General features: G+C 56.2%; 1 protein-coding gene across 2 annotated transcripts in view; it reads right to left on the bottom strand.

Annotated features, from left to right (window-relative positions):
* Positions 1–26,297, bottom strand: part of PAX7 (paired box 7) — a 95,629-nt gene extending 69,332 nt beyond the window's left edge. The window contains exons 1-4 of one of the 2 annotated variants that reach the window (XM_044236298.1): positions 26,213–26,297; positions 23,434–23,669; positions 22,712–22,841; positions 21,738–21,872 (exon numbers count right to left, since the gene is read on the bottom strand). In XM_044236298.1, coding sequence (XP_044092233.1) covers positions 21,738–21,872; positions 22,712–22,841; positions 23,434–23,669; positions 26,213–26,297 — 586 coding nt within the window. The remainder of the gene's footprint in view (positions 1–21,737; positions 21,873–22,711; positions 22,842–23,433; positions 23,670–26,212) is intronic. The other variant, XM_044236299.1, reaches the window with a different exon arrangement.
* Between the last annotated feature and the right edge of the window lie 855 nt (positions 26,298–27,152).

Below are 27,152 nucleotides of genomic sequence, written 5' to 3'. Positions count from 1 at the left end.
CCCACAGTGACACCCCCCCCCCAACTCAGCAGCAGTTCCCGAGAAAGACACAGCCCTGCTGCCTCACTGCTCTATCCATACTTGCGGGAAGGGACCCCCAGCTTGCCGTAAATGCCCACAGGAGTGATGACACGCACACGGGGTCGTCCTCCAGCCCCGGGACACAGGAAGGGTCAGTGAGGGTGCTTGTTACTAGGAGGACAGACGGCAAGAGCCAGAGTCCCAAGAACCCCTCTCTCTGCTCTTCTCCACGAACACCCACCCCCGGGTCCCTCAAAGACACGGCAGGCTGCGCAGGCAACATATGGCTGGAGGGCCTCTGGGGAGGGGGCGGGCAGGGCCGGGGAGGAGGGGGTGGGGGGGGCGGGCAGGGGAGAGGCGAGGAGGGGCGTATTTAGGAAAAAAGAAAAACCCACACAAAACCGACAGAATTCCAGCTGATTATTCCTCCCGCTGCAGATGTACATTAATGCAGGAGGAGTGGGGGACGGGGCTTCGGGCTGGGGAAAGAGAAACAGCTCGAAGTTCCTTTTAACAAGCCCTTGTCTGGCTTGATCTTGTCACTCTAAAGAGGGCCATTGAGAGGTATTCATGCGTCGGCCCTGGGGGGACAAAAGGGCCAGTATATATACTGACTGCTCAGTTGCCTGCGGGCCTGGGGGCTTTTGTCTAACCTTCCCTTAATAAACTTTTGGGAAGAGTTCATCAATCCACTTCAATAGCTGATGTTCTCATTTTCAGAGAGAGAAGAAAAGTAGCAGAAGGCCAGCGTGGTGCTGCTTTTTTTTTTTTTTTTTTTTTTTTTTTTTTTAAGGAGGCATTCTCAATAAGAAGGTGAATGGGGGAGAGAAAGGGAGAAAGGCCGTCGACACCCCACTTTAAAGGCAGAGAGAACACATCGCAACTACAGCCACAAATCCTTAAATGGGGGCCCAGACAAAACCGCTATTCATGGGGCCCTGGAGCCGGCCTCGGGGCCGAGGGTCTCTGGGCCCCGCTGGAGCCTGATCCCCTTGGCAGAGGTGGGGAAGGCCCAGTTCGCAGCTGTAGGGAGCCCAGAGAGAAGGAATTTCTTGGAAGCCGAGTGTGTATTAGAACGGGCAGCAGGCAGGAGTCCGGCTTAGATCTGGGGTCTGCTGGTTGCCCTCCCCATAGGGCGATTTTTTTAAAAACCAGAGGTGTTTTTCTTTATCGAGGGCAGGGAGGGTGCAGTGTTTCCTTCTGCTTCTGAGGCCATGGGGACCTCTGCCCGCAGGTGGGGTCTCTCCAGGAAGCCGGTATCAGCGGCCCCCCCATCCCGCCTTTGCTTTGCATGGTAAGGTGTGGGAAGGTGGGACAAAGAACGGGTATCGCTCACAGTCCTGCAGGGCTGGATACCACGCTAGCTCTGGCTCCATCTGTCCTAAGTCCCTTCTCAGCACGCGCCAATGTCCCGATGCACATTTTCCTCATCCTCCTCGGGGAAACTGAGCCTCAGAGAAATGAGCCCTGATCCAGAGTCCGGAAGCAGGAAGCTGAGGTCCAGACTTGCATCTTAACAGCTCCCAATTTCCAAGTTCCCAACTAAGCTGTCTTTTACATCTGAAGCTATTATTGTTTTTGAGATTATTTATTTATTTATTTATTTGAGAGAGAGAGATGGAGAGAGAGAACACCAGCAGGGGGAGGGGCAGAGGAAAAAGCAGGCTCCCTGCTGAGCTGGGACACCCCCCCCCACCCCGGGATCAGGACCTGAGCGGATGGTAGCCACTCAACGGACAGAGCCACCCAGGAACCCCCCTCTGAAGCTATTATTAGTAATAATAGCTAAAACATTACCAATACCACCAACAGTAATGGCTACCAGTGGCCGTGTTCTTAGAGCGTGTCAAGCATTGTTGCGAGAGCCTTCCACACGTACTTTTCCCAGCGGCCCAGTGAGGCGGTTCCTATCAAAAGCCCCATATGGGGGGACCTGGGTGACTCAGTGGGTTAGAGCCTCTGCCCTCGGCTCACGTCATGGTCTCGGGGTCCTGGGATCAAGCCTTGCGTCAGGCTCTCTGTTCAGCGGGGAGCCTGCTTCCCCCTCTCTCTCTGCCTGCCTCTCTGCCTACTTGTGATCTCTCTCTCTGCGTCAAATAAATAAATAAAATCATTTAAAAAAATAAATAAACAAAAAATAAAAGCCCCATATTACAGATGGGGAGACTGAGGCACAGAGGATACGAGCCTGGGCCATGTCAGACAAGCGGGAAGGCAAAGGCGGATTCCGACTGGAGTCTGATTCTGGAACCGCGCCTCAACCCCCACACTGTTCCACCTTCGATGAAAGGCACAGGCAGGAGGAAGGAATCAGGACTTCTGCCCTGGCCAAGCCTCGGAGGTGGGTCTCCCAGGGCCTGGTTCAGCTTTGCTGTGCATGCTCACACACACACACACACACACACACACGCACACACACCCCCTCTGCAAGTCTCCCCAGTGGCTCTAGTTCAATGTTTTACAGGCCTAATGAGTGTTGACAAGTTTAATGAGTTTGTTTTAAAGAGGGGAGGGGGAACCTGGTCAATTTGAGATTTCCGAGTCAAATGAATTAGTGGAGACCGCCAGACTTCAGCTGACAGGTCTGGAAAACCTCCCGCCAACGGCAGCCTTGGGCCATGGACCCTGGCTCCCCTCAGTGGGAGCCGGGCCCCACGCCAGACACCGGCAGGGCTCTGGGGGACCTCTGAGTGGCCCCCGGGCGCCCGGGTCCCCGCCAAAGCCCATCTCCTTATCCTGCGGTCTCCTTCCCTGCCAGCCCACCCCTGATGGGCCCCCCTTCTTCTGGGCTCTCCTCCCCCACTGGGTCCCCAATGAGAAATTTGATTCAAACCCAGTTTGGCACTTGTTTGCATATTGATTGTGTGGTAATTAAGTGGCTTCATCTGCGGAGGGGACTCGCCACCTGCATTTCTAAGCTTCCCCAGGCCCGGGCTGGGACGGGCCCGCAGCCCTTGTTTCTGACCGTGGAAACTGGAATCCAGGGAGACCAGCTTCTGGCCGCGGGAAGGGAGTACGTCGTCTTTGTTTAAAACGGTATTTATTTTTTACGGAGAGATGAACTGGGAAGGAGCTTGCAGAAACGTGACCAGCTCCTGATAAAATAACAGTCAAAATGAAATCCTAAAAATTATGCCGGAAATAAAGGGGTGCATATGCGATTCTGGCGTCAGAGCAGATGTCACTGTGGCAGGACAGGCAGGTTCAAACCAAGATTAGCTCTCGCCTGGACCGGCCCCTCCTGAGCCACCCAGGGGCTGACATGAGTCCTGGACCCCAAGCAGGAAGAAGAGGCCAGGTTCTAACTCCTTCTGCCTCTTTCTCGAGTCCTGATCTTAGGAACTCTGAGCCCCAGCTGCCTGATCTGTAAAATGGGATTAGCGAGACCCGCGATACTGGCGCGACTGTGGGGCTTCCGGGAGATGCGCCCCTCATTTGGCATGTCCTCCTGTCCTCCTCCGTCCGAGCTCGCCTCCCAGAGCTGCATCCCCGCAGAGGGTGAGCATGACCTCTTCATGTCTAATTCTTGCAGCCTTGCAAGGAGTCCAGCCGGCATTGTTTGGTATCGTCCCCCTCTGCTAGCCCGGGCAGCCCGTGACGTTCTCAGGTGCCATCTGTCTCCGTTGCAGCTCCCCAGGAGAAAGTGGGTGAGCGGAGATTCAGAAAGGAAAAAGGCATTACATCCCTGTGCTTTGGTTTTATTTATTTTGTCGTGTTTTGTCGTCTGAGTTCAGGAGAACAGAGCTGGAGGGGGACGCCTCTCGGGCTGGGTCACAGGCTCTGGGTGGGATTCCAGCTGCTCCCCTCCCTGCTTCCGCCCCCTTTCTCATGTGCTACTTTATTGGCTATTTCTCCCTGGGAGGGGGCACCCCCTCCTTTAAGCTTCCCCTAACCTCTGGTCCAGTGTGGGGCACTTTGTGGGAAGGGTTCTTTCCAGAGAGAATTTCGTTACAGACTGTTTTCCCTTTCCAGCTGGGAGCATTGAGCTGGGGTAGGGCTGGGAGTGGGGGTCACACTGAGTCAAGTGGGCAGACCCTGTGAACCACATCTCTGGACGGGGCTGTCCTGTCTCTCCGGCTACTTCTGCACTTCCTAGATCTCACCATTGTTCAGGGCCGTGGCCAGCTGCAGTGTTAATCTTTGACATATTTGCAATCCTGAGAATGAAAGGCCCGCGTGCAACAGGGCTGGGCTGGGGGCCTGGGGAAGAGGCAGAGGCTGAGACACCACAAGGAGAAGGGGGACATGCATGTGACCGCATGTATATACATCCCCCAGGCTCTCCCTGGCACTTAAACCTTTCGTTGTCACTTAAACCTTTCCGGGGAGCTGGGGAAAGAATTACCCACACGTACCAACAGAAGAAGACAGAGCCGCCCACTCCCATCCCCAGCCCTAGCCTACCCAATCTAACCAGGACCTGCGCTCTCCCTTCCCGGCTTCCAAAAGATGGTCTGTCAGCAGCCGTGAGTACACAGGACAGTTGCAACAGCAAAATACACACAAGAACGAACACTCCCTCAACAGAGTCCCAATGTCTGCCTTTCAATACACTCCTAAGGCCAACTGCGATTTCTCCATTCGTAATCCCAAATGCAAGTCCTGCACACGGGCAAGACACTCCTGCGAGAAGACACGCCCGTAAGCCTTCCTGCGGAATCTTTGGGTTAATGACAAGCCCTTGGCTCCGGAGAGAGGGAAGCCACTTCCCAGGAACACAGGGAGTCTGCCAGGAGGGCATCCCAGGGTCAGGTCCCCGCCACAGAGCTGGTGCGTCACGGCAGGAAGAGTTTGCGGGACCTGCAGGCAAGGCCTGGTTCTGCTACTTGGCTGTGTGACTCTAGGGGCCGGAGCAAACATCTCTGAATTCTGCTCTCATCTGCAAAATCGGGATACTAGATCCCCGTGGGGCAGGGCTGGGACGGTGAGGAGGGATTCAGGAGACAGGAAGCAAATAGAACACGTGCTCCGGACCTGTATGTAGCAGGACGTGGGCACCTTGAGAATATCATACAGGCTTCCAATGAGACGTACCTGCCTGTCTGTGCCCACGGGTCTAGGCATCTCCCCGTGCCTCGGTTTCTGTATCTATGAATGGGTGTTTTAACATAAGGCGCCCTGGGGAGGACTGCGTGGGTTCACAGAAGTGCTTAACCCAATGCTTGGCACAGGTCAGCTGCTGCAGGGCTAGGCTTCTGAGTATTAGATGTTAAGTGGACGGCGGCTGCTTTCCTACTATCCTGCTCTCAGAGTAAATATCACCTCCTCTGGGAGGACTCCATGCTAACTCATCACCTCCCCAGGCAGCCACTTTCTATGGTGACTCTGCGTTCTGTTCTCCCAATCCCTGTGCACCTTCTGAACGTGTTCCCTGATTTGTGAACCTGCTCACTTGCCTCCCTCCCCCCAGGCATCAGCATCCCCGGGGCCGAGGCGCCTTGTGCATTTCGAGGCTGTGCTTCCAGCCCCTAGAACTCTGCGTCTGGAACACAGGAGATGCTCCGCACATCATCGCTGTGGGCATAAAATGGTAGTTCTAGCTCCGCCTTCCTGGGGCACTAGGGAGTCAGGAGGGGAAGAAAGATGGTGGAGGCAGCAGCTGGAGGGGGCCTCCCTTCTCCTCCCAGCCCTTGCCCTCCTTGCACACACGTCGATCGGCCTCCCACCTGGGGAATGCGATTCCCAGCTGTTGGCCCAGCCTGTCCACTGCCGGCCTGGGATTCTCTTGCTGCCCCGGCCAGGCCAAGAGGCGGGTGAGCCTTGATGGGTTTACCTGGGTGTTAATCCCCCCAACAATCCCGCCTGGCCTGACCAGACCTTCAGCCTCTATTCTTGTCCTGGGTCTAATTAAGTGCCTGAAATGCCACTTCCCCTTTGGAGGCTCAGGCAGGTAAAGCCTCGCTTGCTGCTTTGAAGCAGAGGAGACCGGAAGCCCAGGCAGGTGCACAACAGAAAGGAGGAGGGGAGAGGTGGTGAGGGGCCCTGGGGAGGAGTGGGGAGGAGTTGGGGGCGGACTGGGAGCTTCTGCTGCCCCTCCTTAGAGAGGACAAACAGCTGCAAATCTCCTACCGCGAGGTGCTTAACCTTTTGGGGACCTGAGCCCTAGAGACCCGGGAAAACTAAAGATCCCAGGGAAATGCATGTGTACATACACATACCTATACCTGAATTCAATTCTAGGGTCTCACGCTCACCCCCGGGGTCTCTAGTATCCCCAGCTTCAGTTGCTACCCTGCCACTTTAACTACCCAGGTCTCTATCTAGACTCACAGCTGGATGCTTAGATACAGATACAGATAAGGACCCATGAATCCAGACAGCGATACCGCCAAACTCAACAAGATCATCTCGGGGGGAGTAGAAAGATTTTCCATTTTTATTTTGTCTGCTTTAAAAAAAAAACAAACAAACAGGGGGGCCTGGGTGGCTCAGTGGGTTAAAGCCTCTGCCTTCGGCTCAGATCATGGTCCCAGGGTCCTGGGATCAAGCCCCGCATCGGGCTCTCTGCTCAGCAGAGAACCTGATTCCTCCTCTCTCTCTGCCTGCCTCTCTGCCTACTTGTGATCTCTGTCTGTCAAATAAATAAATAAAATCTTAAAAAAAAAACTTGAAATTTTACAGGTACCTATGACTTCGGTAGTAAATCTTTATGGAAAACTATGCATATGTATCTTCGAGGCCCTGATAACACCATCTGCATTTGATTTGGGAAATTCTTATCTTAGGAGTCTCTATGGGTCCTCTGTTCCCTACCCACTGCTTTCAGTCCTTTTACCTCATTTTGATCACACACGTCCTGGGTGCCAGACCCCTCTTCTGTGTCTCCGCTCCTGTGCTCCTTTTGGAGTTTGTATCTCCAAGGGATGGGTGGAAACACCAAGGCTCAGAGAGCAAGCAGGCCAGGGGACCCACTGTGGGGTCCTGCTGATTAGGAGTTCAGGGCTACTGCTGTTGCCCACCCCTCCCTTTGGATGCAAGCGCTGAACCCAGAGCTGAAATGAGAGGGAGTGTCTGGGTGGCCGTGCCCATGGTGTGGGCAGGAGTGTGGCATGGCAGGGATGGGGCTAGGGATGGAGTTCAGACCCAATGTGAATGGCCCCCATTGAATGGCTAGTCCTTCTAGCCAGTGCCTAGTAAGGCAGGGGTCTTATCCTTATAGTCCCCTTGTTCCTGGGATGATGCCTTGCCGGTCAGACCCTCCGTCGGGGCAGGTGACAGTAATAAAAGGTGAGGGACCCAGTGAGTTTGGAAGAACGGTTCATTCACGGCACCTGGTTGAGCAGTCTGGAGACCAGGTCCCTGCTCTGACTCTGTTCCCGATTTGCTGTGCAACGAGGAACAAGTTTCTTCCCCTCTCTGGGCCTCAGTTTCTCCATTTGTAAGTAGGGGTGTTGCGGTGGGCCAGTGGCTGCCAACTGGGGTGTCCATCAGAAGGACCAGGGCAGCTCAACCCAAAAGTCACTCCTCTCTCATGTTCCAAATCAAGAAAGTGCCCTTGTGTGCAACCTTTGCCAAAGTACCAGGATGACTCTGGGACACACCCTTTGGCCATCCTGGCTCCTGGATCTTTCCATCTCCCACACTCTGCATTGAATTATTCTGCGTTGAATCCTCCTTCCCGCACCACCCTGGGAAGGCACTGAAATCCAGCCACACCACCAGTAGCTGCCAGTGAAGCACATTGAGGGTAATGGCCCCCTTATTCACACAGCAAGCTGAGCCAGGACTCAAAAGGTACTCAGTGTCTGGGGACCAGCCCTGCCTGTTCTTCCGAAGAGACCTCCTAGCCAGGAGAGAAAGTTCCCTAATGCAGGGAATAGAAGAGGAGCAGAATCATTTGTCACTAGATAAGCAGTATCAGCTTATCTCTGAAGACCAATAACCACAGCCTGGGGCTCTGATTCCTGGCGCAAACAGAGAGCTCCTCCGGCCCTCCCCCTCCTCCACTGGAGGTAGTCCCTGCTCCGCCCTGGGGCAAAGCCCTGTCTCACCAGAGCTCCCTCTGTCAAAGGGGAACACAGCTGGGTTTTGACTTCCTCCCTTCAGTGCAAACATGCCTAGAGGCTCAGAGCCCCAAGGGTCCTCTCCTGCTACCTGCTCAAAAGAGCCAAGGCTCCACGGAACTCACTTTGAAAACCACTAGACTGGGGCGCCTGGGTGGCTCAGTGGGTTAAGCCGCTGCCTTCGGCTCAGGTCATTATCTCGGGGTCCTGGGATCGAGTCCCGCATCGGGCTCTCTGCTCAGCAGGGAGCCTGCTTCCCTCTCTCTCTCTCTGCCTGCCTCCGTCTACTTGTGATTTCTCTCTGTCAAATAAATAAAATATTAAAAAAAAAAAAAAAAAGAAAACCACTAGACTGATTGTGCCTTGCCATTGTTCAGACACAAGGGCAAGGACCAGAGAAATTAAGTGGCTTGTCGAGGGTTACACAGCAGTTAGCATCACAGCCTGGGCCTCTCCGCGGGGAGACCCATTCACACTGGGTCTGAACTCCAGCCCTAGCCCCCAAACTGGATACCACCATTCCTTTCCCTCTGGGCTTTATTTGTCCTTGCTGCTACAAGAACTCTTCCCAGGAAGGTGGCCAAGTCTGTGACATCTGTCTGGTCTCAAAATACTAACAGGTGCCATGGGTGCTGGGAGTGTGGGCAGTTGTGGGGGGATGCTGGTTGGAGCCACAGTCTTCCCTGGGCCTGGATCTAGGGTTCCTGAAGAATGGGGGTAGGGGCTGGCGGCTGCAGCTCTGCCGATGGGACAGGAAGAGTGGCCGGACTTGTGCCCTTCAGGCTTCTGAGGGTAAAGGTCTTGGGGTCCTACTAGGAGAAAACCCTCCTTTCCCTACTTCTTTGAGCAAATCTCTCCAAGCCTCAGTTTCCCCCTCTGTGAAATGGAACAACAACAACAACAACAACAAAAAGCAGGCATCACATTAAGCACAAAGGGTGACAGGCGGCAGGGATAGACAGACACCAGACTTCCCATGCCCTCACCCTGGGCCTCCTGAGCACCTGGAAGCAAGACTTCAACCAGCCCTTTTGCTCCTCTATGAAGGCAACTGCCAGCGAATCAGAGCTACCGTTCCCTCCTCCAGGCTCACTCATGCCACACTCTCTGGACCTCAGTCTTACCATTTGTAAAATGGCCAGATGAGCTCTAAGGCCTGTTCAACTCTGACTCATCCTTGGGGATCTCACCCTGGAGTCCCCTAATTCCGGGACCACAGGTTCAGCACCCCAAGGCATCCAGTGAAGGGGGGGGTACTTTGAACAATGCCTCCTCTCCGCCTTCCCTCCTTCTCAGGCTGGGGCAACCTCTCTTCGACATCTCTCTCCCCATGCTATGCTCTCCACCTTCTCTGTACCTTTCCCCTGCTCCCTTCGAAACCCTAAGATCCTAGCTGCCCCCCCCCACACCCTCCAGGCCCTTCTCTGCGGTCCATCCCTCTCCAGCTGCAGTATCTTCCTGGGCTCCCCACCGCACTTAGAACAAGTCCTAACTTCTTAATTCAGCCTGGAGGGGCCCACAGCCTGGGCTCTAAGGGTATAACCCCCACCCCCCACCCCAGGGCAGCAGCCTGCAGGAAGCAGGACTTCAGAGACCATTGAGGGATGAATGGATGAAGAGCCGAGATGCCTTCAAGGCATCTTCCAAGTCCTTCTAGCCAGTGCCTAGACCTAACCCCTATTTCAAGCGAATAGGGGCAGCTATCCTTGGGGAGGGGATGTGATGGGGGGACTGTGTCTCATACCCTTCTCAGCCTCTTCTACACCCGCAGGAGGTTTCTGCCATCTCCTTCAATCACCAAATAGGGCTCACCCGGACTGTCCCCACCCTGCCCACCAAAGCTGGGAGGGGACAGAGCTCACCCAGGAAGGAACGACCCTCCACACATCTAGCAGTGTCTATTGGGTCCCAGGAGCTGGCTGTTTCTTCTTCCCCTGGCCCTCCGTTGACTGAAGAGCTGCCTGCAGGGCCCACTTATTACTTTTCTTCCTTCTTTCTTTCTTTTTCTTTTTCTTTCTTTCTTTCTTTTTTTTTTTTTTTTAGATTTTATTTATTTATTTGGGAGAGAGAGAGTGAGTGAGTGAGAGAGAGAGAGAGAGTGCAAGCTGGAGGAGGTGTATAGGGAGAGGGAGAAGCAGGCTCCCTGCTGAGCAGAAAGCCAGATGTGGGACTTGATCGTAGAACCCTGGGATCATGACCTGAGCCAAAGGCTCAGAATGGGTGGATCGGTGTTGCAGGAGCATTGAGGCTTGAGGGGGAGGGGCTACCTCCTTCAAAGTTGCCCAGATCTTTCAGGTTGGGGAGGGGGCTTGTCTTTGTCCTTCAACCCCCTCCTCCCCAGCAGCCCTAACTCAAGCACCTTTTCGAGAGCATCTCAGAGGAGTGGCCTCTGCCCACCAGATGTCCCCATCACTGGACCCAGCTCCCCAGGTTCACCGAGGAGGAAGGGAGCGGCTGAGAGCCAGAGCCTCGTGCCCAAGCCACGGCCACTTTGCTCAGCGACAGACACACTGGTCTCACCGGCCCCGTGACTTTCTCCCCCCCAACCCCGCACCCGTCCCAAGAAAGCCACCGACTCCCTTTCCGGGCGGGCCCAGCTCCTCCATCCCGCACCCCACTCCTCCACGGGCCGCCCGCCTGGGGCAGCTGACCCAGCAGAAGCCGGGGACGAAGCCCTCCACCGCCAGCTTCCCTCGCCCGCAGCTTGGGTTTTGTTGTAGGGTTTTGTGCGTGCTGTTTTGTTCGGGTCTCCCCGCCCCTTCCCGCGCGGGGCCGGCCCCTCCCCCCTGCCCGGCGCCCCCGTCCCCCTCCCCCGGGGCTCCCAGCGTGCCCGCTCTTGACTTCATCCACTAAGTCAATAGCCCCGGCGCGGGCGGCCCGCTCCCCCCCGCTCCCCCGCCCTGCGCCGCCCCCGGTTTTCTTCTCGGGATAATGGGGGCCCTTTGTGGCCTAATCAGCCTCCTGAGGGGCCGGGAGGCCGGGAGCGCTTCCCCCGCGGCCGTCGGTGAAAATGAAAGCGGGATTAGGCTGGGGCCTCGGCCCACACCATAGTAAAGCGCCACCAGGCATTCGCCCCTTCAAAGCCCCTTTCGGGGGTTTGGTTACTTTATTTCTAAAGTTGTTTGTATTTCTAAAGTGGCCATTGAGGCGCGAGCGGGGACTGCGCCCGAGGAGGGGGCGGCGGTGCACGGGGGCCGGGGAGGAGACACTCCTGGAGCCTCCCTTTCCCCCTCCTGGGACCCGCTGACCAGTTTCCAAGGAGCCTTCCAGGGCCTTATTTCCTCCTGCCTCAGGAGGTGGGGAGGGGCGGTTATCCCCACTAATCAGGTGGGGAAACTGAGGCTCGGGCCCTGGAAGTCCCTGAGGCAGAAGACGGGCTCCCAGCATGCAAATCTGCCACGCAGCCAAAAGGGGGAAAGGTGTTTCTGTTTGTTTGCTTGTTTGTTTGCTTTTAGCCGGGGGGGGGGGGGGGGGGGGGGGGGGGGGGAGGCGCGTTTACCAGTGCTAAGCCTAATCGCCTCCCCCCCCCCCACCCCTGCGCAAAGCTCTAAGCGCACCAGCTACGCTCGGTCCTGTCCCTTGTATAGGCCATCGAAGGGTAAGTCCCAAACTGAGCACAATTCGACTCCCGAGAGAGGAAGGTTATCCACCTCCATTTATTAAAGAAAGTTCCAGAACTTATTTTCTTAGGGTTCACTCTCAGCACCTGCAATCAATCCCAGAAACTACCAGCCTGAAGATTCCCTCTTCCCCCATCACCAAAGATGGGAGAGGGCAGGCATTTGATGGCAGCTGGAGAGACATAATAGAGGAAGGGGTACAGACTGGGGCAGAGGGGGGCAAAAATCAGTAGAAGAAAGCAGAAGAGCATCTCCTAGCTGCGCCCTTTCTCACACACACACACACACACACTGGAATTTCTTTTTTCCTATTGGAACACACACTGGAATTTCTTTTTTCCTATTGGACTTTCGGTTCTCTGAAGAGTGTGAATCCAAGCTCAAGCTCTCCAGGTAAAGAGAAAAAATTGCAAGGATGAGGACCAAGGTGGGATGGGGGTGGACATGGGGTGGGAGGGGTTCATACAAAGTTGGGCTGGAAAGGTCCAGGTTCCCCCATTCTGCTGCTGGACTAACAGTGGGAGTTGGTTCTGTGGTTACAAGAGAGTGCAGGAGAAAGAAGCTCTTCTGCAGGCTTCCGCGGGGAATGAGATCATTCTAGAAGGTTCCTAGAACTCCCCCTGACCTCTACCAACCCCAAAGTTGTTGCTCTAGAGGTGAACTCTAAATCAGATAAAGCCGGTGGTGTAGACTATAGGACAGGTAGGTTTCCAGGGAACCGAAGGGCTTGATCCCAGATACACAATCCCCATGCAGAAGTAAGACAACACACCATCCAAACACAGGACACCCCACAGAAATTTCCCTGAATGTTGCCTTCTTTCCACCTTCCCCAGTCGCTTAGAGACCCACAACTGTAATTCGAACCAGGAGCGGACCCTCTCCACCTGTTACCCCCAAAGAGGCTAGCGACTGGGGGGGTCCTATGGAGAGGCAGGTAGCCTCTTAAGTGGGGCTCCACTTGGTCTGGGTCCCATGGAAAAGACCCCAGAAAAGTTCAGGGTGGAGTTTTCCAAGCTACTTCTGGGGCCGACGCCCCACCCCTTTTTCTGCCCAGTCCTGGGGTCTGTTTGATCTTTTTTCAGAGGCAAACAAAGAGCACAGTGAAGGGGAGAGGCTCCGGAGCCCAGCCGCCTGGCTACTCCTTCCTCCTCTGCTCAGCTCAAATCCAGGTTGCTTCCAAGCCCTGCCGGATGCCTATGGCTCTCATAGCGGCGTTGGGGGCTGCCTTGCCAAATCTGGCTCGGGCTCCAGACATAGCCCATTGTTGCACACACCCGCAGATCTGCACAAACACACAAAGGCAACACTCACAAACACCAGAGCACACAGCCAGCCGGTAAGGGGACAGGCACACACGGAGACCCAGGTAAATATGCACAGAAACACGTGCCCCGAGTCAGGTCTGTTCATCCTGAGCTTGTTTATTTTCTGTCTCAACCACCTGGCTCAAAACTTTCTGAAGGCAGGGACCTTCCTGACTTCTCAGGTACCCCTGGGTGCTTAACACAATGCCCGGTACATAGTAGGTGCTCAACAAAATTTTATAGACTGAAGAAATTGACCCTTTGAAACAAATTTCTTTCTTTCTTTCTGGAACAGACAAAAGGGGAACACAGCATTTGTGCTCTCATTTTATCCTCAGAAAGGATGCTTCCAACAAATGACTGGGGGGGTGCTCTGCTGCCTCTGTTTTGGAAAGGCGAGGAAGCAGCAAGGACCAGATGGATGGAGGACAGCCCCCCCCCCCCCCCCCCCCCCCGCCGCGCTCCATCATCTCTCATCCTGAGCTCCTGAGCTCCTGGGCTCCCACTCTGGGGTTGAGCTGCTGGGGGGAGGCGGGGCCAGGGGACACACACTGGAATCACCAGGAAACTTGCATAGGCAAGGTTCCTAAGGGGTGTGGCCTCTAGAGGCCCAGAGACCCCTTTATACTGTTGGCAAAATTCTATCTGAATGGCTTTGTGTGATTGGCCAGTTTTTCCCCATTTTATCCAATTCTCCAAGTGGTCTAGGGTCCCCCCCAAAGGACAAGAATCTTTGACTCAGTCCAGTTCTCTGGCTTTCATGGAAGAAAACAGAGACCCAGAGAAACTGAGCAAGTTGTCCAAGATGACATTGCCTATGAGCTAGGGGCAGGATAGACTCGAGAACCCTTCCTTTCTCGGCCCACTGCAATGCACTCTGACCTCCCGATTCCTCCCGCCTAGCACAGTTGGCTTCAGATGGAGACAGGGCATGCCTTCGCAGGAGGGAACGGGGACTCTCAGCCGCTGGGAGCCTGCGGGTGTGAACTGGGCCCAGAGCAGCACGAAACTTTCAGCTCTCCAGGGTTGCAACCTTGCTTCCACTCAGCTCCCACTCGGCAGCGTGGGAAGCCCGGGAGTGCGGACGCTGGCTGGCATGCCATCCCTTTCCCAGACCTGAGAACTTAGAGGGGCTGCTGCGAAAACTCGGAAGGCAGCGAGTCTCCCTCTCCCGACAGTGAGCCCCCCCCCACCCCGACAGGCCTGTTTATTTAGCAGCGCTCTGAATAAGGGTTTCCCGCTCGCCCCCCTCCTCGTTCTTAGTCCCGACTGGGTCAGGCTCTCGGCCGGCCCCTTCCCAGCGCCCCGGGTCGGAGCGCAGAGCTCAGGCCCCCGCCTCGGGGTCGGCCTCCCTCCCGCTCCGCTGGCCCGACTCGCTCGCCTCTAATTAAGCGGCGGGATCGCAGCGAGCCGCCGGGCCGCGCTGTAATATGATGAACCGCCTTTGTGCCAGTGTCACCGAAAGCGCTTCTGATAAGGGGAAGCCGCCGAGGATCAAAAGGACGACAGCGGCTCGCCCGCCTCCCGCCGCCGCCCGGCTTTGCGCGCTCGCCCTCTCCGCCCGCGCTCTCCCGCGGGCTGTCTCCAGGTCCCGCGGTTTCTCCCGATCTGCCTGTCCCAGGCCAGCCTTTCGGTGACTCTGCGTCCTTTTGTCTTTCTTCCTGCTGCTCCGCGCCCCTCTCGGTCCCTCCGCATTTCTCAGCGTCCTCAAACGCTCTGCGCAGGTTCTTATAGGCCTGCTTCCCGCGGATTCTTTTAGCGCGCAGCGTTCTCCCTCGCTCCCCTCTTTCGCTATTCTCCTCCTTTCTGACTCTTCCTTGTGCCACCTCCATGGCTCTGCGTCTCCCCGGTCTCTGCCATCCCTCCCTGGGTCTCCACCTGGGCTCAGACCCAGCGCCCAGCCAGGGCCCCCGCGACCAAAACTTGGACCATTAGCTGCCCCGCAGTCTCAGGGAAACCGGAGGGAGCCTTCCTCAGCAAGCTTGCAGAGCTCCGCGGGTCCTTGAAACCCGCCCTCCCTCAGGTGCCCAAGAGAGGGCCAGGCAGGAGCACCCCAGGTGCCCTGGAATGCCTTTGGGGCCTCGTGGGAGCATGATCTGGGGAGCACACCCTTCCCCTCATCCCTCCCAAAGCTGCAGTGAGGGGAAACCTTTCTTCTTCCCCGAAGGCCGAAGTTCCAAGTGCAGCCGACCCTCCTTCGGCATCCTCTTCCCTACACCCCTTCCTTTGCCCCCCACCTCCCCTTTGCCCTCGACCCTTTCTCTTCCTCCTCTAGGCCCCTCCCCTTCGCAGTCTCCTGGTCCCCTCTGTGCTGTCTCTCCGGACTCCTTCCCCGCCTGGCCTCTGCCTCCCCTGCTTCACCACTCCTTTGCCCCCACCCCCACCCCACTTTGTTTGAAGTTTTGGAGAGATCTATCTACTAATGGCGAAGTTTCCCCCTTAGGTCACCGTTCTGCCTTGATTCGATTTGGGAAGGCAAGTTCCCTCCCTCCCCCCTGCCCGACCCCAGCCGGGGCCGATCGCTCTGGAGCAGGTCAGAAAGCGCTGACCCCACTTCCACCTTTTCCTCTTTCAGCCAGAGTTGGGGGGAGGGGGAAAAAAGAAGGAAGGCGTAGGACAGCAAAAACCGAAGGGGGCAACAGAACCTTCCAATCCCCTCTTATCCCCATCCCCAACTGGGTTTCCTAATTACCTCATTAGTCTGGGATAGAAGAGGGAGAAGAACTATTTTTCTGGAATTCCTGGAATGTGCCCCCCCATCTTAGTCATGGCCTTCAAGGCCCCTACGTCCCTGGAGCATCTCCCCTTTGGGGTTTCTATTCTATGCTCTTAGCAGTAGGAAGGCTTCCCCTCACCAGGCACTTCTGGGTCTCTTCTGCGGGTATGAGTTCTGTCTGGCTTTAGGCGAACTCTGGGGCCAGAACGAGGGGCCTGGTCCACTTCAAGTTTCTATAGGTGCCCATTAGGAACCAAGCCCTCATCAACTTTGCCGATGATGGCAAACAGGAACTCCAAAGAGGCAACCTGGTAGGAAATCCCATTTGCTCAGCCTTCTCTCCGTATATAAAAATATATATGTTTTTATATAATATTATTTATATAAAACGTAGTGTGTGACAACTATCATTTTCAGAAAGACATTCTTTAAAAAAAAAAAAAAGCCCAAATAATCACCTTATTGCTTTAAGGCTACTGTTATATGTGCTTTTAAATCCTTCCATGTAAATTCCACTGAAAAATTTGGAAAGCTGTGAAAGGGGAGGGGGCGGCGGGGGTGGGGGGAGGTTAATCCGGGTTTAACGCGGTGATGGCGTCTTAGGACCAGGGTTCGCCTGATTGCCTTATCTCTTCCCAACATTTGAGACGCCCATATTTCACCCAGCCAAATAGCTGGGAGAGCAGCGCAGATGGCTGCCGTGGTCGCGCCTCAGGAAAATGTGTTATTAATATCTAAATAACTTCCCAATACTGTCTGGTAAATCTCCCCTCCACCATTCCAAATGATGAATTCGTTTGAAGTCTTCCCCCAGCCTCGTCTTTTCAATGTCCCCCTCTCTCTCTCTCTCTCTCTCTTCTCTCTTCTTCTTAGCCAGGCTTATTTCAAACTGGTAAATATCTAATTCCTTTCACGGCTGTGCCGCGCACACGAGTCTTTTAGGTACAAACGCCTCGAAACAGCCGGTGTGTGGCGGTGCGTGCCCGGAGGTGAACATAAAACCCGCACGCCTTCGCGGCGGGGGACCCCCCCACCCCGTTTAGAAACGCGTCGGGGAGACTGGAGCTGCGCGGGATCCTCAATCTGGGAGCCCAGCCCTTCCTCTGCAGGCCCTGGGGACCCTCTCCCGGTTCCCCGTGGAGTCCCGGAGACACCTCCCCAAAACACGCAGCTCTTGCACGGCTCCTGCCTCCCCCCCGCCACCGCACCCCCAGCCCTCCAAAGTCTTCCCTCCGTCTCTGGGGCGGATAATTACCTTCCGATCGCCTGTTCTCCCTTGTTTCAACTTTGTTTGCTAAATGTCTTCTATTAGATTATGTTCGTTCATTCCCCCTCCAACCTTATCTCCTTCTGTCTCTACTCTCCTTGCCCGTCACACTCGATTTAGGCACGAGTTTATCTGGCAAACAGTTTGCCGACTTTGTTTATGTACCGCGGGTTCCGGGGCTGCGAGCGAGCGAGCGAGCGCCAGTGTTTGCCTTTGTAATACTTATCTCATTGTTGTTCTCCATGAGTCTCAGCTCCCTCCTTCCCCTCTCTCTTCTTCGGTCGGGGGGATGGAGGGAAGAAAGGGGGGAGTCTTGTCAGCCCAGTGTGGGCGCGCCCCCTCTCTGCTCCCCCCATCCCCCACGCCCCCTCCCCTCTCTCCCTCTGGTCTCACTGAATATCCACCACGGAGTGCAGTCTAAAGCCGGGGAATTGCCTGACACCCTCCCATCTTCCTCCGAGCCCCCATTATGCGAAGCTGATCCCACTCTGAACAGCCTCAAATCCCGCCTGGACTCTGTTTGATTAGATTGCCAACCCGGGGTAATCCTTTGATATGGTGGAGTGTCAATTACCTTTCTCTAAACACACATTTACAGAGGAGGGAACTTGTTGGTTTAAATCAATGCAGATTGTTTCTTGATAAATGGACTATCTTCGTCCCCTCCCTCGTTCCCTCTTCCCAGGCCCCTCTCTCTGCGCCTCCTCCCCTTCCCTCGACCGGGCGCTCTTGCCTATCCGGTAAACAATGCCCCTTCCAGGTGTGAAGCTGGGGGGAAAAAAAAACGGTGTGTGCTGAGGGGAGCCTTGCCCCCCTTCCCCTATTCATGCGCTCCCCCGGAGCCTAATTAAATTTGGCAGGTCCTTGTACACACAATCAAAACAGCTTCCTCCAGGGTAGCAAACGACCGAAAACCGCATTAGCAGCTAGCGGCGCTGCCAAATTAAATTGTTTCCCACCTCCTTTTACAAGTGTCTAAAACCGACACTTCGGGCTCTCCCTTCCTTTCCGAACCTTCTCCGTCATCTCCCACTCCACACCTGTACGTTTGCTGCTTTAAAAATAAATTAAGAAAAAATGCACTGAAACACAGATCTGCCTCACACACACCACCTTCGGCCCCCACCCGGGACGGTCTTTCAAACCCGGGAGGTCGGCGAATCTTGGATGGACTTTGACCATGGCACTTCTCCCCATAGAGGAAATGCACGCTCGCTCTTCTTCTTTTAAATATTGCGACCCCCTCCATTACTTCCTATTAATTGTGACCTCTCTGGGTATTGTACCCTAGAGACCCAGGTGGAGCCCCATGTCTGATCTGGTCCGTTTCAGCCCAAGTTTGTACATTGTCAGATGCACGAGGCTTTGGTGTTCTTATTGTTTATTGCTGTTGTTACTGCATTTTATTTTATTTTATTTTATTTTGCTATTTCTTCCCACAGAGAAATGGTTTGACTTTTTGCAACCCCTTTTCATATTTCCCACCAGACTCTCCCTGGGCTCAAACTAGGAAAAGCTTTTCCTTTCCCATTCGTCCTCAAATCTTTTTCCGGTTGGGGTCTCTCTCCTGTGTCTCTCCCCTGATCCTTGGAGAAGGGGTGAGGAGAAGAGAGTCCAAGTGGATGAGGGCAAGGAACTGTCCATTTCCCTCTCCAGGTGAGCAGAGCACGGCTGGAGCCCCTATCCGCTGCAGTCTGAAATTCTCACAACCAACAATCCTAATAACTCAGTCTTAACAAGGATAAGAGCAAAAAAAAAAAAAAATATGAACAGCCTCATGAATATCAGCCCAAGGGGAGCAGGAGTGAGCTGTTCAGAGATGAAAGTGCACAGAAATAAAGGCTCAATTTAATCTGCTTTAAAACCCTTCAACTTAACGTTTGTGCTTCAAACTCCGAGAGTGAGGACTGATTGCGGATAAATAGTTTCTTACCATGCCTGGGAGCTATAACACCCTTCTGCAACACAGTTTCCTATTCAGCAGCCCCAGTTTTCATTACCAGCTCTAATAAGTCTTAACATTATTAAATGCCAAGCGGACGATAGGGAAAAACGGACTCAGGGAGGGATCTCTCTTTAGCGCTTAAAGAGGAGAGCTCTTAAACCCCTTCTTGGAAGGCTCCCCGCCATGAGAGGGGCAACCCCTCCGGAGAAAGCGTTTGTCACAAGCAAGAAACCAAAACAAAGTTTGTGGGTGTGCACCCCTCCCCCCGCTCTGCCCTTTAAGGCTTCTCTGCCTCTCTCCACCTGGTCGACTTGGGTGGAGGTTAGGAGGTCTTCTCCCCTTTAACTTGGCCATGAAACTGATGGCTGGGGCCCGGGAGAGAGAGGAAAGGTTCCAGCTGGGTGGTTCACTGGGATGCTTGCCTACTGCCCCCAGGTACTCAGGGGGTTGATATGTTCTGTTGGGGGGGGGGACAGACGACCGTCCCTCATCCCCACTGTCATTCTGCTCATTCACACCCGCGTCCAATCACCCTGCGCATCCACGCAGAACCCCACCCCCACCTGCACAGAATACGACCCACGGCACAATGATCCAAAGGCCCACGGGCAAACAGCCACACGGAGAGTCACATGCATTTTTACACAGCCATCCAGCTCATGGTCCCCGCGTTGGATGTGCCCACTGTCACTCAAAACCTGCCAGGCTCTCTGGATACGGGACCCAAGGATTCCGTTTCATTTCTGCAGCTCCTGTGCTCTCTGCCTTCCTGTCTGGAACCAGCAGGCTCCTTCTAAACCCTTGGAGATTTGGAGCTTCCTGGTTCTGCTGCAGGGAAATCCTCTCTCCAGCGAAGCTGTCTGTGAGCCGGTTTTATAAACCCTGGCCAACGCCAGAAGCGCCCGAACTCCCTGGAGGCAGAGGGATCCCCAAAGCTCAGGCTTTCTATCCCCTGCCTCTTCTTTCCTTCTTTCTCAGAAAAGACTTACCTATTTTGCTTCCTCACAGACTGAGCTGGGCACCCCCACCCCCGCCACACACACACACACACACACACACACACACACCCTAAAATCTCAGCAAATAAAACCAAACCTCCTTCTGCTTCTGCCCGGTACTTCTCAGAAACGGTGTCTGCCGTGTGGTATTTCACCAGGAAAGATCATTTCAAGTTCAACGTGTCCCACCCCACAAAAAAAAGAAGCCCAACCAAGTCCCTTTCTGATACAAACTGAAGTCAGGAATGGGTTCCCCCCCCCCTTGCAGGGGTCCCAGGACTCTGGGCTGCCTTGTCCAAGCCAGGGGCTCCTGAGCTGCACCAGGCGGCTTCCCACTGAAGACCCAGGGCTCCTAGGCGGGCCGGGCACAGCGGGGTGCCAGGCACAGCTCGCTCCCTTTCTTCCCTCGCCCTTTTGTCCCTGGCGGGACTGGGCTCCACTTGGGGCCCTGAATGTCAATAGCCCGCCCCTTCCCCAGCTCTCGGCTCCTCTCTCAAAGGGGCTGCTCCTGCCCCTCCTCCCACCTTCCCCCTCCACCAGGCCTGTGGGGGCTGGGCCTCCCTGGGTGTTGTCTTTGGAAGCGGGCTTTGTCTGTGAAGTTCATCTTCAAGGTTGGGAGACACTACTGACAACTGCAGAGAGAGAGAGACCTGGGCTAGGAGTTCACGGGAAGCGAGAAGAGGGGTGTCTCGAGACACCTCTGGAAAGGAATTCAAGCCAAATGTGCTCTTCGCAAGTTTCCAAGTTTGGGGCACTCCCCCACTTTTTCCAAAGCTACCGCTTTGCAGGCTTGCCGGACCACTATCTTTCCCGTCTGCCTGCTGCCTCCCGGCATGCCCGTTTGTGGGCTCCCTCTTTTCCCCAGCCAGTCTTTGTGACTCTGGGCCTTCTACTTCTGTTTCTCACCCCCTTCCCCCATTTAAGGCACATTGACCAAGTCTCAAAGAGAAGTTCAGGGGGGCTGGTAATGTGGAAGACTCCCCCTCACACACACACCCCTCAAGAAACAAAAGCACACGCCCCTTTCCCGGGCGTGCAGGCGCTTGAAAGATAAACGCCTTCCCTAGCCGACCAGGAGAAAAAGCAGGGCGCAAGGCCCAGACCCCAGCCGGCGGGGCGGCGGAGCTGCACGAGGGGAGAGGGTGGGCGCCGGCGGGAGCTTTCTCCCCGCCTGAGAGATCCCCCGATACTGGGCCTTGGGGGAACTTGGCCTCCAAGCCTGGCCCCGCCAGAGGCAAGCGCTGACCGGTGCGCCCGTCTGCACCCAGCCGGCACTGTCTCGGTTCGGGCCCCTGGCAACGCCGGGCTGAGGCTTAGGCGGCGGCCCTCGCTAATTTTTATTGATTGCAGCGGTCAGTCAACTGTCAGGCAGGGTTTCAAGGGACCGTTTAGAGAGCGTGTGCGGGTCTGGTTAACAAATTCATTTAGGGAGCCGTAGGCCGGCTCCTCCTTCCTCGCCCCCCGCCCCCTTGTCCAAGCGTCCTATAAATAATAGATCCACACCGGGACTCGCCGCCAAAACGCCGGCCCCGCAGGGCACACGCCCCGGAGCGCTCAGCCAGGCCCTGCGCGCGGGGCTTGTGCACTCCGAGGCGCGCAGTGCACCAACCTGCAGCCGGCTCCGCGGGGACGCCGAGGCCCGTCTGCGCCCCGGCTCCGCCTTCTGCCCTGGTCCGGGGCGCACCGAGGGGGCGCTCTCCGCAAACCCGGAAGGTCCCGGCTGCCCCGGGGGGCTGCGAGTCCTCCCGCTAAAGTGCGGTCGCTAGCCCTGAGCGGCGGAAGCGAACCACTCACTGGTCCGCACGATCTCGCGCGCGGAAGCGGGGTTCGGCGGTGGAGACCCCCCCGGAGATTCCCTACCTTTGTCGCCCAGGATGCCATCGATGCTGTGCTTGGCTTTCTTCTCGCCGTCGTCCTCCTTCTTGTCCGCTTCATCCTCCTCCTCTTTCTTCCCGAACTTGATTCTGAGCACGCGGCTAATCGAACTCACTAAACCTCAGAAATTCAAAGGCAAAAGAGCAAGTATAAGTTGTTGGGGCAGCGGACCCAGGCGACCTGGGTCCCTGGGAGAGAGCCACGCAGTCCCTCCTCGCCACGCACGGCAAGGGGACTCACACCCACTGACACCCCCCCCATTTAAGCATTTACAACCAAGTGCAGTCGCTGGCTAAGGAAGGGGACTCACCTGGGACACACTCACAGTGGCATTCCTATGCTCCTCCTTGCACACACTTGTGCCTAACACGGTCACAACCCCTAGATGCACTCACACCCACGCCCACTTCCCCAGGACCTTGCCAGAGGCCCTCCAGCCCCTGTGACTGCCACCCCTACACCAGGTGTGTGTCCCCATCTCGCATGCCTGGATGCCCTCCTCCCCCCCGGCACACGTGCACACATGAATGTCCACCCCAGGCCGCTGGCTGCCTCACGGGCAGTGTGGTGGAGAGCCTCCCTATTTGGGACCCACTGCCAGCTGGTGGCATTAACAGAACGGAAAGAGTGACTTGGGGAAAGGGGTCCAGGGAGCCCAAGGAGATCAACCCTCCTAGGACAGACGCTTCCCTTCTCTCCTTCCTCTCCTTCTCCCTCTCTTTCTTCCTTCTCCTTTCTCTGTCTTTCCTAATTTTTTCTTTCTTTCCTTCTTCCCTCCCTCCATCTTCCTTTCGGTTTTGATTCCCTCCTTTGCTCTAACTCTGCCCTCCTGCTCTCTTTCCTCACAACTTTCCTTGGCGCTCCCCATCATTCATCACCTTCTGTCCTGTCCGACCTCCAGCCCTGCACAGCCCGAGCTGAGCCAGACAGTGCTGTGCCCGGCTCAGCTGCCTTCTCACCTGAGGGCACCGTGCTGCGGTCACAGTGTCCGTCCTTCAGTAGCCTGTCTCGGATCTCCCAGCTGAACATGCCTGGGTTTTCTCTCTTGTATTCCTCGATCTTTTTCTCCACATCCGGAGTCGCCACCTGCTTCAGAGGTGGAGGTGGGGGAGCAGGAGTGGAGAGAGACGAGGTGGGGAGAGGGAGGCACTTTTAATACCAAACTCCCAAGAGCCCCAGGCCAGGCTGGTGGCTCTGGATCCCATGTCCCTCCCCCCCCCACCCCCCTTCTGAGATTGGCTTTATCCTTTCACAAAACCTGTGCCTGCCTTCAAGGAAGGCAGCCCGGTGCATAGGGTAGTGACAGGTAATAAGATAGGACCTAATAAGGACTCCTGAAAGTCCTTATTGGTGGACCCCCCTCCACCTCACTCACTATTTCAGGCAAGACCGAGGGGAGAGTTCCCCTGGTCTGGGATGATGCTGGTGGTCTGGGCCGATGTAGGAGCAGCCCAGGGAATGGCTCATTAGCCTCCAAGTCCTGGACAACATGGAACCTCAGTTATCTTATCCCCTAGAAAGCCAAATAATGAGGGGGATGTCTGGGGGTGAGGATACTCTCCTCAAGAGGCATATGGACACCCCAGGGGCACTGGACGACAGAAGGTAGTGAAAGGGACCACAGCCAGGATCCCCCAACCATGGGAAGGCCGACTGCCAGTTCTGCAGCAGAGACACTCACTCTGGGCTTGCTGCCGCCGATGGCCCCAGGACGGATGGACCCAGTCTCCTGGTAGCGGCAGAGAATCTTGGAGACGCAGCCATGGGAGACACGCAGCTGGCGGGAGATGACACAGGGCCGGATGCCATGGTGGGCCATCTCCACGATCTTGTGGCGGATGTGGTTAGGCAGGGGTCGCCCGTTGATGAAGACCCCACCAAGCTGATTGACCCGGCCTTGGCCAAGTGGCGTGGACACTGGAGGAGTGGGGGAAATGAGGAAGGAGAGAGGCACGGGGTGTGAATGGGGATGAGACAGTGAGAACCCCCCCTTGACTCCAGTTTTGTGAGCCCCAAGACCCCTGACAGACGGTCTGCGGGTTCCCCCCATTTGGAGGTGTGGCTGTTCAGAGGTCAGGAAAAAACTGTCAGAAAGCTGAGAGAGGGTCCTGGAAAGATGGAGAGAGTCATAGCTGGCGGCTTCAGTCCCCCAGATGCTGTGTGCCCCCACTCCTGTCACAGTATGGGGAATGAGGGATCTGAAGCTTCTGTGAATGGGAGGGAGAGAGCAGAGCCAAGAGGCTGGTGGAGTCTTGGGAGTCTGGGGGTCCAGTGGCTCCATCCCCCAGGATGCAGTTTGGAACACAGGTCTGCCTGCCTCTTAGGGAGGCCAATGGCTAGTGAGAGGTGGCCCCCTCTCACTGGTCATTTCCATGCCTTAAGTGGTCAAGATCGATCCATTTTGGGGGGAGCCAGAAGAGGCTGGTTAATTACCAGAGTTTACAGCCCTAGTCTGGACAGGAGGTCTTCCTACTTATAATTGAACAGCGAGGAACTGGTGACACGATGCTGTTGGTCACTGCCTCTGGGGTCACCTGGCTGTCCCCTGAGGGACTCCCCATGGTTCCAACGCCTCTCAAAGTTCTAATTTCGTTTGGGGGCAACTTGGGGGCAATGCTCCGCTGTCAGCAAGCTCCCATATCAAATACTTATTTGGGTTCAGAAATCCAGGCCCTGTGGGCTCTGTGAGGGTGGTACAGGGATGGGCCAGCCTCTCCCCGTGTGGGTGACTTTGGGAACCGGGGAGACAGGCACCCCTGCTGTAATGTGCCTGGGAGGGGAGAGCTCCTCAGAAGCCTTAATGCAAAGTCTACACAATTTCCTCACAGAAGGTTGGGGGGCACCCGGTGCACTAATCCGGCCTCCATTCCCCCAATTTGGGGACCAGGCGGCTGCGGAGATCTGGCAGATTAGAACGATTTCACAGACGCCGGAGTGGAGGGAGCTGCCAGTGTAATTGGAAGGGAGGAGGCGAGAAGGGGCTCGGCTGCCCAGCCGTTCCTACCGCCTCCTCCCTCGCGCTCCTGGTCCCCCCACCTCTCTTTGTAAAAGTAGGTGTCTGAAGCCACCCTCGGATTTAATCAGAAATCGTGCGTCGCCAAGTCAGAGTCACTGGGTCTCCGCGGCGGGATATGCCATTAGCGCTGGAGAGCTCTCCAGCGCCCAACTTTATATTCAAGAGCCTCTTTAGCGACCGGCGCTCGGCTCTCCTCAGTATTCTCCGTCATGTTGGGCAAATATTGTTCTAATCCGCTGTGCGTCCTCGGCCGCCTGTTTTACTTGCATTCGCTACAGGAGAGTGCTACGGCAAATCCCCGGGCTTGTGCGCTCTCCCGCCTGCGTGGCTGCAAGCGCGCACTTGATCACGGAGCCACTCTCTTCGCCTCAGTCTAATTCAGGGACCCTCGCCATCTCGCTGCCAGAGGGACCCCTCCCTCCCCAGATCGCAGGCTGCCTGCCCGTCCATCCCCTCCCCGCCTCCTTTACCCTTCCTCACGCACAAGGGGCTCATACAATTACAAGAAGAGTAATTAAAAAATGAAAGTGGCACCTATGTCTCACCACTTCTGTAGGACACCCTGGGCTACCCACCCCCAGAAACCCAGTGATCCCCGGGTTTGTTGACAGGTTGATGGCCTTCCGTTAGTTTAAAAAGAAAACAAAACCAAAACGCAGGGAAGGGTCTTGGCAGCGCGATCCCACCCTTTCCTCCAGCCAGGAACCGGGCACTGCCAGTCCTCTCTGCTCACCCCCGGGGCTGGGTACTGACGGAGCACGCATTACAGAATTCACCTTTTCCCCTTGTCCGGACACTGCGGTGCCCGCTCCCCGTCCTGAGGGTCTCTCCCAGGAGAGTTGCGGAGTTCCGAAGCCCAAGCGAAAAGTTTTTTTGGGGGGAAAATCGTTACTATTTATTATTTCAAATTAGTTTGTTTTGTAACCCAAAGGCAGGAATTTCTGTCTGGTGCTTGGGAAGAAGCGGATAGCCTTTCTGGTTTAGACATAGACGCTGTCCCCACACGGCTGGTATTTCGAAATAAAAGGGATTGGGAGGACCATACCAGGACTGAAAAAAGGAACAGTTCAAAACCGAGCATAGAAAGCGCTGTGGCCGGCGAGCGCAGAGCGCTGAGAAAGTAACCGCGGGGAAAGGTTCTGAAAATAGTGGCCACGAACTGAAATTCGCCAGGACTTGGAATTTACTCGGGGCCGAGATCTGCCGGGAGTTCCGCCCTGCGGGGGAAGGCCGCCGGTCACCGAAAGCCGCGCAAAAACGGACGAGTGTCGGCCCCCGAAACTTCCGGGGGTCCAGCGCCCGGACTCGGTCCCCAGAAGTGAAGGGCACCTCCTCCCTTCCCGCTGCCGGGGGCGCCGCCAGCACCCCGGGACATCGCTGCCTCTGCAAGGACCTCGGGCTCCCGGCGGAGGAGCGGAGGCGCGGCGAGCCCAGGCGCTCTTACCTTCCAGAGGGAATCCGGTGCGGGGATAGTTCTGCCCGGGGGCCGGCCGCATCATCCTCGGGACGGTGCCGGGAAGGGCCGCCATTCCTGCGCACGCCGCGGACGAGTCCAGCGTCGGCCAAAATCGCTTCCCGTCCGCTGCCTTTACCCCTGCTGCGATCTCTTTCTTTCCTTCTTCTTCCTCTTCTCTTTTTTTAACCTCTTCCCCCTCCTCCCCTGCACACACGCTCCCTACCCCCACCCCCCCACCCCGGGCTGCAGTCGAACGCGTCCAGAAGCTGGGGAGGGGGGCGAGGTGGGGGCGGAGGTTGGGGGGAGGGAAGGTGGTGACAAGGAAGTTCAAACAAACAAACACAGCAACCCCAAGTCCGCCTCTGCCCGCTCCGCGCGGCCAGAAGTTGTGCGGGCGGACGCGCCGGGCGGAACCGGGAGGGGAGGCCGGGCGGCCGAGCGGGACTCGGGGGGACGCGGCCGGAGGCAGGGCCCCGGCCTCGGACTGACAGCGGCGAGCTCTCGCGCTCCGGGCCAAAGTTTCTGCGCCCAGAGGCTGCCGAGTGGATTCTCCTCCGTATTTATTTATATATTTTTCCTCGCGCCCGCGCGCTCCCGCCCCGCACTCCTCTCCACGCCTTTCTCCAGATCACACTCACGACTCCCTCTCACACCAGCGCTCACACCCCGCCCCCCACAAGGCTTGGGGAGGGAAGGAGGTGGCTCTCGAGTTTCGGGGCTTGAGGGGAGGCGACAGGGGGTGACGGGGTTGGGAAGAGAAGAGGGGAAGCGAGGGGGCGAGTGATCCGCTGGGTAAGTTGTGCAAAAGTGCTCCACTGGAGTACGAAGAGGGTCGGCAAGGGGGGTGCGCGGGGGGAGGCAGCGGACGAGATCTGATAGGTTCGGACTTTTCTTTTATTCATGAGGAGGGAAGGGGGCCAGGGCGGAA

This window comes from Neovison vison, chromosome 2 (assembly GCF_020171115.1).
Source record: "Neovison vison isolate M4711 chromosome 2, ASM_NN_V1, whole genome shotgun sequence".
Classification (NCBI taxonomy): Eukaryota; Metazoa; Chordata; class Mammalia; order Carnivora; family Mustelidae; genus Neogale; species Neogale vison.
This window is presented reverse-complemented; position numbering and strand designations above follow the sequence as displayed.